The sequence below is a fragment of the Bison bison genome, unplaced genomic scaffold, assembly GCF_000754665.1.
Source record: "Bison bison bison isolate TAMUID 2011002044 unplaced genomic scaffold, Bison_UMD1.0 scf7180017864213, whole genome shotgun sequence".
Taxonomy (NCBI): Eukaryota; Metazoa; Chordata; class Mammalia; order Artiodactyla; family Bovidae; genus Bison; species Bison bison.
Window position 1 is genome coordinate 428,167 of NW_011494785.1, and position 13,833 is coordinate 441,999.

Here is a 13,833-nt window from a genome sequence, read left to right on the forward strand (position 1 = left end):
CCGGAAGTGGTTGTGGAGGAGCGGGCGATGGGGAGGAATGGGGGGGTTTAGGGGGCGGGTGTCTGTCTGGTGGGTGGCAGAGTTCAGCTCCCTGGAGGGGAAGGAGGGGCGTCCCAAAGAAGGGTCTTTGAGGAACGGGTGGTGGGCGACCTCAGGAGAAGGCGCCCAGGGGCTGTCCCAAGGCAGAGAAGGTGTTTAGGGCACAGCCGGGGACTCCTGTAGCTAGACCACTGTGCAGGCTGAGGGAGGTACTTCTTGGCGCAGGGCCTTGGGTAGGCAGGGGCGAAGTCCTCACAGAGTGGGGGGAGGCCAGAGGAAGTGCCTGGGCCTGAGCTGGCACTGTGCCTGACACAAGGCCTTGTGCATCCCCCCAGTCCTCAGCTTTGCCTTCTGAGTCAACCCTCGAGAGGCAGGGACCCTTTTCTTCTTCCAACTCTTCTGTTCTCTGACCCTTGGTCACCTGGGCGCCCCCCGGGAACTTAGAAGAACCAGTGTCTGAGCCCAGGGGTGGAACCCACACAGTGGTGGTAGAGTTCTTCTCAGTTGCTGGGAATTGGGTTTGTTTTCCTTGTATCCACATAGAGGGTGGCTCTGCACTCCTGTTACTGTATCCTTGCATCTCTGGATCTGTAGGTTGGGGTGGGGTGAGGGATCTGCCTGCCCTCCAGTCTTGAGTGCTGACAGTCAAAGAATTCCTGAGCTTCTCCACAGTTCCTTGGTGGCTGCATCCTCACCGGCCCCTGTAACCCCGACAATTTGTTTACAGAAAGTTCAGGAGCCCTGGAAAGGACAAGGAATAAGACGACAGGAGGAAGAGAGAGAGAGGGTAAGACAATTTGGGGTTAATGGCTTTTCTGGTTTGGGGGGAGAAGGGGGGTCATCATCAAATAGGCCTTTTTTGGACAACGTGACAGAAATTTTCAAGTAATAGCAATTGTAATCCTGGGGTTTGCTGTGGGAGAAAAATCAGCCTCTTCCTGTTATCTCTTGAGGATACCCAGGAAGTTCTGTGCAGAAAGTTGCCACTGTAACCATCACCTTCCATTCCCACCAGTCCTCATCACGAATGAGTTGGGAAATGCTCAAGTGAAATCACTAAGCAGTTGCACTAAGCGTTGCACTGTTTCTAAAGGAGAGATTTATTCTGCTTTGGGGACACATGGGCCCTAGTTGCCAGTGTAGCCTTTGTGGCATAGCTTAGGGAATCGCCTTCATGTATTTGGAACAAGCAGAACTGAGTTTGGAGTGGAGTTTGTGTCCTTAACATTGCATGAGTGTTTGGAGGGGATCTGGTGGGTGATTTCAGTCTGTGACAAGGGGTTATTTGAATTTGATATATAGCAGGGTGAAGTTTTGGGGGGAAAAGAACTGATTTGTGGGTAGTTTGAAATAAAAATGGATAAAACTGTATGGAATGGATTCCAGAAGTAGGTCTGAAAGAATTCAGAATAGGAGGCTTGATAGTAATTGGGTTTCAGGTGGTCGGAAAATGACAATATATCAACCCCAAAGAGCTTATAATTCTAGAGATGTCTTCTAAGAACCAGTTCCAGGCTGGTTTATAAAATGTATTCCCCTGTAGGTTTATGAGCCAAATTGATGATTAAATATTAGGTGCGTATTCTCTCATCTCCAGCCTTTTTTTTCTTTCTTGCCTCATGTTGTCCAGGCCTGTCAGTTACTGGTGGAATAGGCAAGGCAAGGAGAACCACTATGGTGTCCTTCCTGCAGGACGTAGGTGCAGTGATCCAGTGGTGCCTAGGGTAGAAGGTTGCTGGCTTTGAGGTTCTGTCAGTCTTTCTGGGCCTGGTGTGCTGGTCTTTCCCAGTAGAGTTGGGATAAACCTGTTCTGAATTATTTTGTAGTTGGAAGAGTTCATGGTAGGAGGGTCCCAAATCCTGTTGGGATGGCCCTTCTCGAAGGCCCTTATAACTTGAGAAAAAGATTTGTCTCATAACTGACGAAAAATGATCCTGGTGCTTCTTCACTTCAAGTTCTTAACTAATATTGCAACCTTTCTGCAGTTGTGCATCTTGGAACAGTTAATGAGTGTCTGAGATCCATGTGTCAGGTTCTTTCTGTAGTTGAATTCAACTTAGTTATTCTTTGCATCTCCCTTGTTAGTGCTTCTAGTTGGTCATTAGTAAGCTGGAGGCTATAGTTCTGAGACTTTGGGATAGTTCCTTTGTAATTATGGAACTTTTATGTAACTTCTGCTAATTGTCACTACTAGTCCTCATTACGTGGATGTATTTCTCAACTCTCTTCTTTTTAGGAATACTTTGAGCATTTTATTCTTTTTTGTGTTGTCTCCATCTCATCTCCATATGTCTTATGAATTTGTTTTACGGGGGTTATACTCTTCCATCCTCTACCCAAGTAGAAACCTAGTTGAGTAGTAAATTATTTATAGTCATCTACTGATGTGCAGGGCCAGATGCAGATTCTGGAAGCCTTGATTCCTCGGTCCATCCTCTTGCTACTAAATTTGGTTGGTACATTTCATGATTTCCTAAAGGTTGGTTGGGTGAGAGAATGTTGTTTTCACTTCCTCGGTCTTCCAAGATTTCTTTTGAGATTGGAAGAGGGATATGTAGTTTCCTGAACCTCTTGAAAAAAAACGTGCTCTCCAACTTCTCACTGATGAACAGTGGAGGCATGGTGCAGTAGTAAAGTTTAAATTAAAGTAAAGTTGGCAAATTTTCAGTCTGCCAACATCTTTCCATGTATTGTGTTTTCCTTCTTTCCTGCACTTTGGGGCTGTGATAGAAGTCTTCCCCTTCCTTCCCACTCTAGGGTCACCTATTCTGTTTGCTTTTGTTTTTAATATTTTGGCATAATCATCAAAATTAGTGCTGCTCTATGGGGAATTGCCTGGTGGTCTAGTGGTTAGGATTCGGCATTGTCAGTTCCATGTCCCAGGTTCTATTCCTGGTCTGGGAACTGAGATCTCACCAGCTTCCTAGCACAGCCAAAATAGAAAACAAAAAATAAGCAAAAGAAGCAACAACAACCAAAAAAACCTGGCACTCTGTATGGAGGTAAAGTTTCTCTGTAATATCATTATCTTCTTTGGGTTTTAAGACTGTTGACATGCGCCTGCTTGGATGTCAGGATGGTTTGGTGGAAATTCTTTCATGCACCATAGACAGTTGAAAGGAGAAGGGGTCAAACAACAGTTGGCAGGTATTTGAGTGACCTGGCACTGGCTGGGGCACCCTGTGACACAACCCCAGGGGGCGCCGTTGACATGTCTTCTGGCAGCAGTTTTCCTTCTTGGCCTCTGTCTGATCTCAGGTCAAGGATACAGAGATGTAAGTCGGCCTCATCAGGACAGTGTTGACCCTTCTCAGGTGTCACCCTGCCGGCAAGTATTGCTTCTAGTTGGGTGAGCAGGGCTCCCCGTGTACCCCCTTTTTGGGCCAATATGTTTATCAGAAGCCCACAGTCAACGTTTATCATGCTGTCTTGGGAACAACCATGGTTCTGATCTGCAGCTTTGTTCTTTTAAGGACTAGAGCAGAGTGAGAGAACAGAGTATGAGGTAAGGGGTTGGAGGGACCTGTATTCCATTTGTCTGGTCTTTTAACTCAGACTCCAACATTCTAAAATCCCTTATCTTGGTGGCCAGGTGAATATCGTCTTTCACTGCATTTTGCGTCATTGAAAACTTCATTTTGGGGTTTGTTTTTGGCTGAGCTGGGCCTTCTGGGATTTTAGTTCCCCAACCAGAAATTAAACACAGGCCCATGTAAAGTGCAGCGTCCTAACCACAGGACTGCCAGGGAATTCCCTGAAAACTTCCATTTTTAAAAGCATTTATTGGGAACTACCTGCACAATGTATAGTCCATCCCTGGAAATGGTCTAAATTTTGAGTTGTGAATCACCTGCAGTGTGAGAGAGCACGTACTAGAGCTGGTCTCACCTAGGACCCTTTCCCAGCTTGCTCTTTAGTCCTGGGTTCAGATTCCTGCTCTGCTGTTTACTATTTACCTCCAGTTTCTTTATTTGAAAAATGGGTAACATCACATTAAAAATAACTATTTCAATAAAAATTTTTAAGAAAAAAAAAAAACAGGGATTGCGGGATCCTGCTTCATTAAATTGTTGTGGGATTAAATGGTGTGATGGTTGTAAAGTGTTCTGAACAGTTTCTTGAACACAGTTGGCACTTAATCAATGCTAATGGCGGTGGTGATACCGTCCACCAGATCACTTGGCACCCCTGTGTAAGAACTGACAGGCCACGGTTGACCCAGAAACCGCTTCTCCAGAGCCCCCGGTGGACACTATGAATGAATGTAGTTTGGAGGTACAGGGGGCCTCGTGCGCAGGAATCCTGTCGGAGGAAAACCTGTTTTCAGGCTCTCAGTTCCTCCCTCTTACATTTTCACATCCATATGAGTTGACTTCCTTGATTCTTTAGGGGGAAATTATAATTAGATCCTCCTTTCCTTTATTTAAAAACATTCTTTTTAAATTTTATGTATTTATTATTTGTTTGGGTGCATGTCATAGTCGAGGCACTGGGGATCTTCCTTGCGCCATGTGGAATCTTCTGTCGCATTGCAGACTCTCTAGTTGTGGCGTGTGGGCTCAGTACTTGTGGTGCGAGCTTAGTTGCTCCGAGACGTGGTATCTTAGTTCCCCGACCAGGAATCGAACCCATATTCCCTGCGTGCAAGGCAGATTTTTAACCACTGGACCGCCAGGAAAGTCCCAGACCCACCTTTCCTTTACTTGCCAGCCTAATTCTCTACTTCATTTCCAGCATAGTCACCACCCTTGTCTATTTCACCAGCTCTCTCTCAGCCAGAAAGACGGATGGGGGCTTAGGTTCAAGTTGAAGCCCTGGGCATGACTTTCAAGATCTGGCTGCTGTCACTGGATTCGTTAAGTACAAAATTGCTTACTAGAAGATGGGCCCTGTGTTATAGAGTTGGGAAACAAGTTCAAGATGTGGCCCCTGCCTCTCCCCAAAGCTGGGCCAGATTGGATCCCCTGATGCTGGGATCTCATTGTTTCTCAATTTCCAATGCCTGCAGAGGGCCCTCCCTCCATAAACCAGCACGGGTGGGCAAGTGGGTAGCACCTGGGTGGAGAGTGTCCGGTTTTACTGTATTTGTACCTCAGGAAGCAGGGTTTGTCTGTGCTTGACCCTCGGGGCATTTCAGGTTGAGCCTCTCACGTGAAGCTGTGATTGCCGCAGATTTGGTACATTCCTGTCCTCTCTTTTCTGGGGAACGAATAGGCTGAAATTCAGTTCTGTTTCCATTCACAGGTTTTAAGAAAATTGAGAGTGTTGTTCGATAGAGCAGTAAGTGTGCTGAGACTTCTCAGAGGCTGAGGAACAGGGTTACGTCTGAGTGAGATCCTTTGGCTCCACCTCCTTTGTTGGAGAACTTTCCTGGTTTGCCTAGTCAAACAGCTCTTGGGACCAGGTTTCTGTGCCCAGTCTCCCTTCCAGCTATTGGTATCCCTGATGTCCACCTCCAGTGTGTCCTTGGCGGGACCGTGGCTGTAAGTCAGTACCTCCTGCGAGTCTTTTGCCCCTCCTGGAGCTTGATTGCTCTTGGCCCAGAGCAGGTGTTCATGTTTGTTTCCGCTTTTCCTCACGTCCCTTCGTAGCACTCTCTTCTTTTCCCTTCACCTGCTTCTGCTGGCCTGGATGTCCCCTTGGTCCAGGCTTTTGGGACGCTACTGTGGACCAGCAGCCTGAAATTAAGCCTTGCCAGGAACAGTGATCAGAGTGTGAAAGCAAGCGGTGGGTCAGCTGCATCTCAATTAAAACAATACATTTAAAAAATAAAAACAGTAACAAGAAAGAAAGTGAGTGGTGGGATCTCTTGCCTGGGTTTCAGACCCGTCGGTGACTTCCAGTGTGATCCTGAGGGATTCCTTTTCTTTTTTCTTATTCCTCACTCCCAGGGTTTTAAGCTTACGTGTCATCTGCACACAGAGAACTTGAGCTTGTAGAGGCACAGTGTTTGAGAACTCCAGAGAGGTCTGGTAATGTGTGTGTGTTCTGGCCCACCAAAGTCCCTGTTCTCAATCCTTTTAGGTGGCGATCTGGGGTCCTGCTGCTACTGTGAGAGCTAACACCCCTTTTAAAACTGCGTACTCCAGGGACCTGCCTGGTGGCTTAGTGGCTAAGACTCCACCGTCCTGTGGTTGATCCCCGGTCAGGGAACTAGATCCCGCATGCCACCACTAAAGATTCTTCATGCTGCAACAAAGGTCCCTCGAGCCACAACTAAGACCCAGTGTAGACAAATATATGTTTAAAGAACAAACTGGTTCCCGCATGTTCTCGCTGCTCAGTCCAGGGTGTGTGGTACCCAGTGCAGCACTGAGTTTGTTCTTACACCTTGAGGAGATCTGTGGGGGCGTGGCTCCCAGATATCATATGGAGCCCCAAAATACTGTGATTCTGATTCTCATCAGTTTCATTCTTTAATTTTCTTGGGCATTTTGTGTTCTGACCAAGAACCTTTTCAAACTATATGACCTATAGACATGTGGATTGGAACCCTTGGAATTTTTTTTATTTCAAGGAGATGGATTTGAGGGATGAAGGGAGAGGAACAAGGATAGATGCCCCAGCTGTTTTCAACCTGATCAGTGATCTGCTTTGTGTGTACATGGGCCCCTGCCTTCCTCTCTCATGGAAAGACTTCAGTTTCTCTCTCTTCTTAATTTCTAGTATACTATTTTATTTATTTTTCTCTGCGCTGGGTCTTTGTTGCTGCAGGGACTTTTCTCTAGTTGCGATGAGCGGAGACTACTCTCTGGTTGTGGTGCTTGGGCTTCTCATTGAGGTGGCTTCTCTTGCTGTGGAGCACAGGCTCTGGGGCACATGGGCTCAGTAGTCGCGGTTCCCAGGCTCTAGAGCACAGGCTCAGTAGCTGTGGCGCTCAGGCTTAGTTGCCCCGTAGCATGAGGGTTCTTCCCCAGACCGGAAATCAAACCCGTGTTGCCTGCCTTGTCAGGCAGGTTCTTTACCACTGAGCCACCAGGGAAGCCCATGACTTCAGTTTCTCTTCTTGTCACTAAAGAAAGCAATACCAGTTCTGTTTCTTGGGGCTACAGGAAGCACTGTGTGGGTAAACGAGCTCTCTCCCCAGCATCTGATCCTGGGAGCTCCGGTTGGATGCGGATGTAGTGCCAAGGGCCCTGAGCGCAGGGACCCGTGTGCCAGGTCTGAGGGCTTGTTCCCAGCCCTGTGGGAAGAGACCAGGAGCTCCTCTGCTCCTCTCCCCACTGCTGAGCTGGTTCAGGTTATTCCTGCCTGTGACGTGGTGTCTCTTTCCATCTTCAGGTAGAATGGAAGAATCTCACTTCAATTCTAACCCGTACTTCTGGCCTTCAATCCCCACGGTCTCAGGACAGGTAGGTGGTGGTTGGCTCCCTTGTGTACTTTTGTCAGCTCCGAGTAGCGAGTTCTGTGACTGTGGATGCTGAAGCAAGATAAATCCTATGCTGTCTCCCCAGGATTATATAGCGTTTCCACTCAGCTAATCTCTGGAAGCGCAGCTATTAACCCCCGTCTTTTGGTCTCCATGGAGCAGGGTGCCAAGGGAGCATGCAGGCTGGACCCTCCCTCACAGGCCGCTGTCTCCTTCCTTTCCTTTCAGATTGAGAACACAATGTTTATCAACAAGATGAAGGATCAGCTGCTGCCAGAGAAGGGCTGTGGGCTGGCTCCGCCCCACTACCCCACCTTGCTGACAGTGCCTGCCTCGGTGTCCCTGCCCTCGGGCATCAGCATGGACACAGAGTCCAAGTCAGACCAGCTGACCCCACACAGCCAGGCATCGGTCACCCAGAACATCACGGTGGTCCCCGTGCCGTCAACAGGACTGATGACCGCCGGTGAGCACCTCCACTCTTCTCCAATCTGAGGTGTTGATCTTCCGCGATCAGTACCCCAGGCTGGAGGGCGCCGGGGACATGGGGAGTGGGATACGTGTTTTGATTCCTCAATCAAATCTTTATTAAGTGCCTACTGTGTGCCTAGCAATGCGCTAGGCATTGTGGGGGATACAAAGAAGTAGAAGATGCGGTCCCTGCCTTTGAGGAGGTGACATTCTTTCCTTCTCTGAATCAAGGAGTCTCCTGTTCTCAGAGGTGGAGAAGAGAAGGGAGTCAATCAAGGGGTAAATCTCACTGTTACTGGGCGGGGTGGGGACAGGGGTTAGGAGACCATTGTTTTTCTACAGGGTTTGGGGTTTCCTGTATACTCCGGGTGGGGGGACGGTGGTGAGGGGCTACGTAGACAATGATCTGGGGAAAATGAAGTAGGACCAGGGTGAGGACCAGACAACATGACACCATCTCCTTTTTCTCGCAATCCTAGGTCCTGGCCTGGTTATCACATCCCCCTCAGGCTCCCTCGTGACCACAGCCACGTCAGCTCAGACCTTCCCCATCTCGGCTCCCATGATTGTCTCAGCTCTTCCCCCTGGCTCACAAGCCCTGCAGGTGGTCCCTGACCTCTCTAAGAAGGTAGCATCAACCCTCACCGAGGAAGGCGGCGGCGGCGGAGGTGGCGGTGGCGGCACTGTGGTGGCCGCTAAGCCCCCCCGGGGCCGAAAGAAGAAGCGGATGCTGGAGTCAGGGCTGCCGGAGATGAACGACCCTTATGTCCTCTCCCCTGAGGACGACGATGACCATCAGAAAGACGGCAAGACCTACAGGTAAGGGTGGCGGGGGGCTGGAGTGGGTGCCGCTCTCTCAGCTTCCCTGCCCTGTTGGGCTCAGCGCTCTGGCAGCTTCCACCTCAGATCCATGTGCATGTCAGGTGTTCAGTTGAGGGGGAGGAAGATGAGGCTGCTGGCCCTTCTCTGGGGCCTCTTCCCCAGGAGGCAGACCCATTTTGCCCCTTCATTTTTGGGGGTTGTCAGCATTGACTTATTGGGGGTGACATAATGGAATTTGTTTTGTTACAAGGCTTTAGACTAGGTTCAAGACTCTTGTCTCCATCTCCTTTTTGCTTTCTACATTTTCCATTCCTTTTTTTTCAAGAAACTTTTCTGGTTAAACAGCTAACCTTAACCTGTGTTCCATCCACCAGTTTGTGGGCCCTGTTTGAGCATTGAGCCTGCCTGACCCTGCATGGTTGGGATGACGGGATGATGGGAGGGGTCTGTATTAAAAGATGGAGCAAATAGGATTCCCTCCCCTCCCCCCTGTGGAATATTCGCTTGTTAAATGGCTGTTTGCTCACCTTCTCATTATGGAAGTTCTTTTCATCTCCTACTTCCTTTAAGTTGCCCATTGCCAAAAAGCATTCTAAGCATATTTGCATGTTATACTATATGAAAATGGTTACATTATCTGAACTCCCTACCCTTTGAAAATTGGAAATCTTTTATTCCCCTTGAGAACCATCAAGGGCCCTAGAGGGTTCGGGGAGTTTAGCCCCAGTGTACAGAGTGGAATAACCATTGTCGAAGCTTTGACGCAGATGGGCAGACATGCATGGCTGGGAGACTGGGTCTGTCCTTAGCGTACCGAGATGGGCAATGTTGTTCCCATTTTAGGAGCGAAGGGAACTGCGGCACAGGAAATGGACAGAGCCTTGGGCTCATGGATTCAGTTCCCGGCTCCACCACGAACTTGCTGTGTGACCCTGGGCAAGTCCTTTTCCCCTCTCTGGGCCTCAGTTTCCTCATCTGTAAAATGGGGAGAATTCTGTTTATGCCTCCCAGTTGTTGGGAGTATTTATCAGATAAGATTTGAAATGTTGGGAACTTCAAAACAGATAAGAAATGGTCATCACGTAGCATTTATTTATTTTTTATGTGTTGTACATTTCTATCATGGAGAGTTCAGAGCGTTTAAAAGTCTTCTTTGTAAATCAGAATGAGGGGAGTGTTGCTGTGCTCTGCAGAAAGTATTGAGCACTGCAGAATTCCAGCTCATAACCTGAAAGCTCACTGCAGCTTTATTATTGCAGGTGTACCCTACTTTATACAGTAAAAGTGTTCCTGAAAAATGTTTACATCATGTCATATCATAAAGGTACTTGACAAGCTTGATTCATTTAAAGGCATCGTTTTATATATTTCATAAAATGAAAATCCCTTTTATTTTGTACAAATCTGGGTTTTTATGTATTTGCTTAAAGTGAGGTCATTGTGACATTGAGCCACAGCTCAATGAGTTCATTCCTTGAAGAAGTGATGGGAGGACTCCCTGACACTGGGGGGCCCTTCACAGGGATCGGGGTCCTCTGATTCTGCTGTGGTTTCTCATGTGCTTTCTGGACCCACATGAGAGCCATTTCTGGACTTCTCACACTGCATGTGCAAAGAAATGTGAGCTTACAATTGGAGGGCAGCCGTGACAGGACTTCCCATACTCACAGTGTTTTTGGAATTCTTGACCAGCCCCACCTCCAGGTGCTAAAGGGAACTCTGAATTTAAGGGGGACTAAATCCTTAGGTTGAGAATATCCCCTGGAGAAGGGAATGGCAACTCACTCCAGTATTCTTGCCTCGGAAATTCCATGGACAGAGTAGGCTGGCAGACTCTAGTCCATGGAGTCACAAAGGGTCAGACACGACTGAGAAACTAAACCAACACCACAACTGTGTTATAGGTAAATGGAATTGTTTCAGAAACTCAGAACTCGGAGGTTCCAGAGGAATCTTTTTAATCGTGAAGAATCGCGTTTGCAAATCCATGTGTGGGTCAACCACAACCACTCCTGTGGTCCATAGCATTTAACTGGGCGTTGAGGGAATTGGGTTCTTTTTCTCTGGGCAAGTCAACTTATTTCTTGCTCTCTATTCCCGTCTGTAAAATGGGAAGATTCATCCTGGCCCTCATCTCCTGTGGAAATGTTCTGAGGAAAATCTGAATATCCAGATGTTTTTGATCATCTTAGGGGAAAAAAGAGTCGCTAATTCAAAGCTGTTCTTGTAACCAAGGCTGTGGCCTTGCATGCCTCCACAGGGGCACCCTTGTGGCATCAGGTGTGCACAGAGGCCTCTGGAGCTGTGTGCCCGGTGACATGGACACTGGCCTTCCTATCCTGCCCACTGCCACAGCTCTCCTAGTCGGGTTTCTCCCTCCCCCCACCACAACCCCAACCCCTCACACACATACCTGGCATTAGATTTGTACTTACTTGGCTTCAGAGGATTTCAGAGATGGAAGTACATTAATGGTCACTTAAGCCTCCCTGTAGTTTTAGTGTTTAAATGTTTCTGGCAGATGCTGCAGTGGTCTAGCTCTCCCTCAATCCCTTCTAGAGTGAGGAGTCTTAGGTCAGGTGAGAATGAATCATGGGTTGTCCAATGGCAAATGGCTTCACCTTTCTGAGCATTTGTGTTCCTGTCTGTAAAACAGGACAGTGCTTGCCAGATTGTTGTGAGGAGTGGAAACCGTGTGTTTAAAGGGCCTAATTCAAGGAACTTCCCTGGTGGTCCAGTGGTTAAGACTCTGTTCCCAATGCAGGGGGCCCGGGTTCGATCCCTTTTTAGAGAACTAGATCCCACATGCCTCAGTTAAGACCCAGTGCAGCCAAATCAATGAATAATACGTGTTGTGTTTTTTTTTTTTTAAAGGGCCTAATTCAGGCACAACAGCAAATGACATCTATTAACTCCCATTTAGTACTGAGTTATTATCACAATCATCTGTATGATACTTACCCCTCTGGAGACGGCACATTTTGTTGCCAGTCCATTTTCGATGAATTTAAGTTTGGCAGAGCTTCTGTAGTTGAAAACTTTGATGAAGAGGCTTGTTTCTGTTTTTTATAATTAATTCCAGATGAAGGGTACAGTTATGTGTTCAGCATTCACACACAAACTAACGAGGTTTCATTGGACTTAACATGAGTGGGTGTGTCTTTCCACCTGCCTGAGAAATCTTAGTGGTGGAAGGAAATTAATCTCGTAACTTTAGTTCAGTTTCTCCTCCAAGTGACAACGTGTCTAGTTTTTAACCTCGGTCTTAGTGAAATACAGAGTAGTGTGAGCTCGTCCAGCACTGGTGCTGCTAACGTTAATGCAGTTCTGTTACTGGGGAACACTTGGCTTACTGTTGACCATTCTGGGTCTTTGAGGGGCAGATATTTCTCTCTCCATTTTACAGACCAGAAAATCGAGGTCTAGATTGACAAGCAGGATTGTAATTAAACCCTGCATAGAGCCCAGGTGTCCAGACTTCCGTTGGACCCTACTGACTATAAACAGCAACCCGCCCATACACACAAAGATACACACACACATACACATATACACACACACAATGGGTGGATATACCAGACAACAGACAGCAAGGGGTTGGTCAGCTGGTAATTGGATTTCCTTCAGAGTTTTCAGGCAACTCTAGAATAGAAATAGCCTTACCAATGGGCATTTTAGTGGAAGCGTCAATACAGCAACTGTATCCCCAACTCATTAGAGTCTCATCCTCTCTGAGGAGCTCAAGAGTTCTTTTTAGTCCCCATCTGAATTATTCTCTGAAAATTTTCCTGGGATCAGAAAAAAAGCAGAACCCCCCCTTCACCATCCCCGAGCTCCTCTTCGAGAAGGAGGACCCAGAGCAGAGGGTCCAGATTGCCCTGGCTCCCAGGCTGCGGCCCTTGCTGGCAGCCCACGTTACGTGCTGCTGAGTTGGTCAGGAGTGATAGGGTTCCAACTCACGTAGATACTACATAGCTTTTCCCCAGTAAAGTCTAGATAGCTGTGACTTATCTTGCCCACAGGCCTCCTTATTTGATATTGTTGGGCAATGTCAGTAGGAGAAGGATTGCCAGCTCAGGTGACGAGTGCAAGTTCACGCAGATGCTCCTGCTGTCAACCTGAGGTGCTGGTGTTGGTGCCAAGCAAAGGTTCAGCGGGAAGCTCAGTGTTTTGCCAGTCTTCTTCTCCTGAACGTTTGGGGGGTACAACCCACTCCAGCAATTTCCTTGGCTCATTGCAGAAGTAGTTCTCATGTGACTGGCGAGGGGCTGGGGGTGGGGTAGTGGGTGAAACATTGGATACAGGGTGGAGGCCAGATGCAGGGTTGGGGAAGGCCCCCTCCAAGTAATCGTGCTGTTTCTCCACCCCATGGAGGAATCTAGATTCACTGTCAAACAGGAAGTAGGAGAAAATCTGAGGAGACAGGAGAAAAGTCCTTCTGGGGAACCTGGTCGGTTTGTCCTCACTGTCCTCTGAGGAGCTGGAGGGTTCCTCCAGGGATGTCCTTTCACCACGGGACCCTAGAGGAAGGGGCGCTTAAAAATCTGAAATCAAGTTACAGGCAGAAGGAAGATGGGCGTGAGGCGAATTCACGTCAGCCCAGGGCTAGTCATAAGGTTTTCCTGTCTCACTTGGTTGAATTCTTGTTTATGTACACACTGGGGTGTCCAGGCATTAAGCAAACACTTGAATTAAATACTCACATTGTGCCGGGCTGTGTTGGAAGTGTAGGCTGTCAGGATAGATAAAATAGAGCCCCTCATCTGGAGGGCCTGTGGAGTGACTGGCACAGGAGAGATCAGAGGGGTTGGCGTCCCTGGCAGCGGAGGGGCGGGCTCAGCCACTCCCGCTTGGTGAACAGAGTCCTAACCGCTGCCCTCCCTTGGCCCAGGTGCCGGATGTGCTCCCTGACCTTCTACTCGAAGTCGGAGATGCAGATCCACTCCAAGTCCCACACCGAGACCAAGCCCCACAAGTGCCCACACTGCTCCAAGACCTTCGCCAACAGCTCCTACCTGGCCCAGCACATCCGTATCCACTCAGGGGCCAAGCCCTACAGTTGTAACTTCTGTGAGAAATCCTTCCGCCAGCTCTCTCATCTCCAGCAGCACACCCGGTAAGGCTGCTCTTGG

General features: G+C 48.2%; 1 protein-coding gene across 10 annotated transcripts in view; it reads left to right on the plus strand.

Annotated features, from left to right (window-relative positions):
• Nucleotides 1–24: 24 nt before the first annotated feature.
• Nucleotides 25–13,833, plus strand: part of ZNF384 (zinc finger protein 384) — a 19,347-nt gene continuing 5,538 nt past the window's right edge. For 2 of the 10 annotated variants that reach the window (XM_010844948.1, XM_010844955.1), the window contains exons 1-7: nucleotides 25–826; nucleotides 7,321–7,391; nucleotides 7,637–7,874; nucleotides 8,111–8,158; nucleotides 8,359–8,698; nucleotides 9,545–9,637; nucleotides 13,593–13,817. In XM_010844948.1, coding sequence (XP_010843250.1) covers nucleotides 7,326–7,391; nucleotides 7,637–7,874; nucleotides 8,111–8,158; nucleotides 8,359–8,698; nucleotides 9,545–9,637; nucleotides 13,593–13,817 — 1,010 coding nt within the window. In that variant the 5' untranslated portion in view covers nucleotides 25–826; nucleotides 7,321–7,325. Of the gene's footprint in view, nucleotides 827–4,803; nucleotides 5,320–7,320; nucleotides 7,392–7,636; nucleotides 7,875–8,110; nucleotides 8,159–8,358; nucleotides 8,699–9,544; nucleotides 9,638–13,592; nucleotides 13,818–13,833 lie in introns of all 10 variants that reach the window. The other 8 variants (XM_010844953.1, XM_010844956.1, XM_010844954.1 and 5 more) reach the window with 6 other exon arrangements.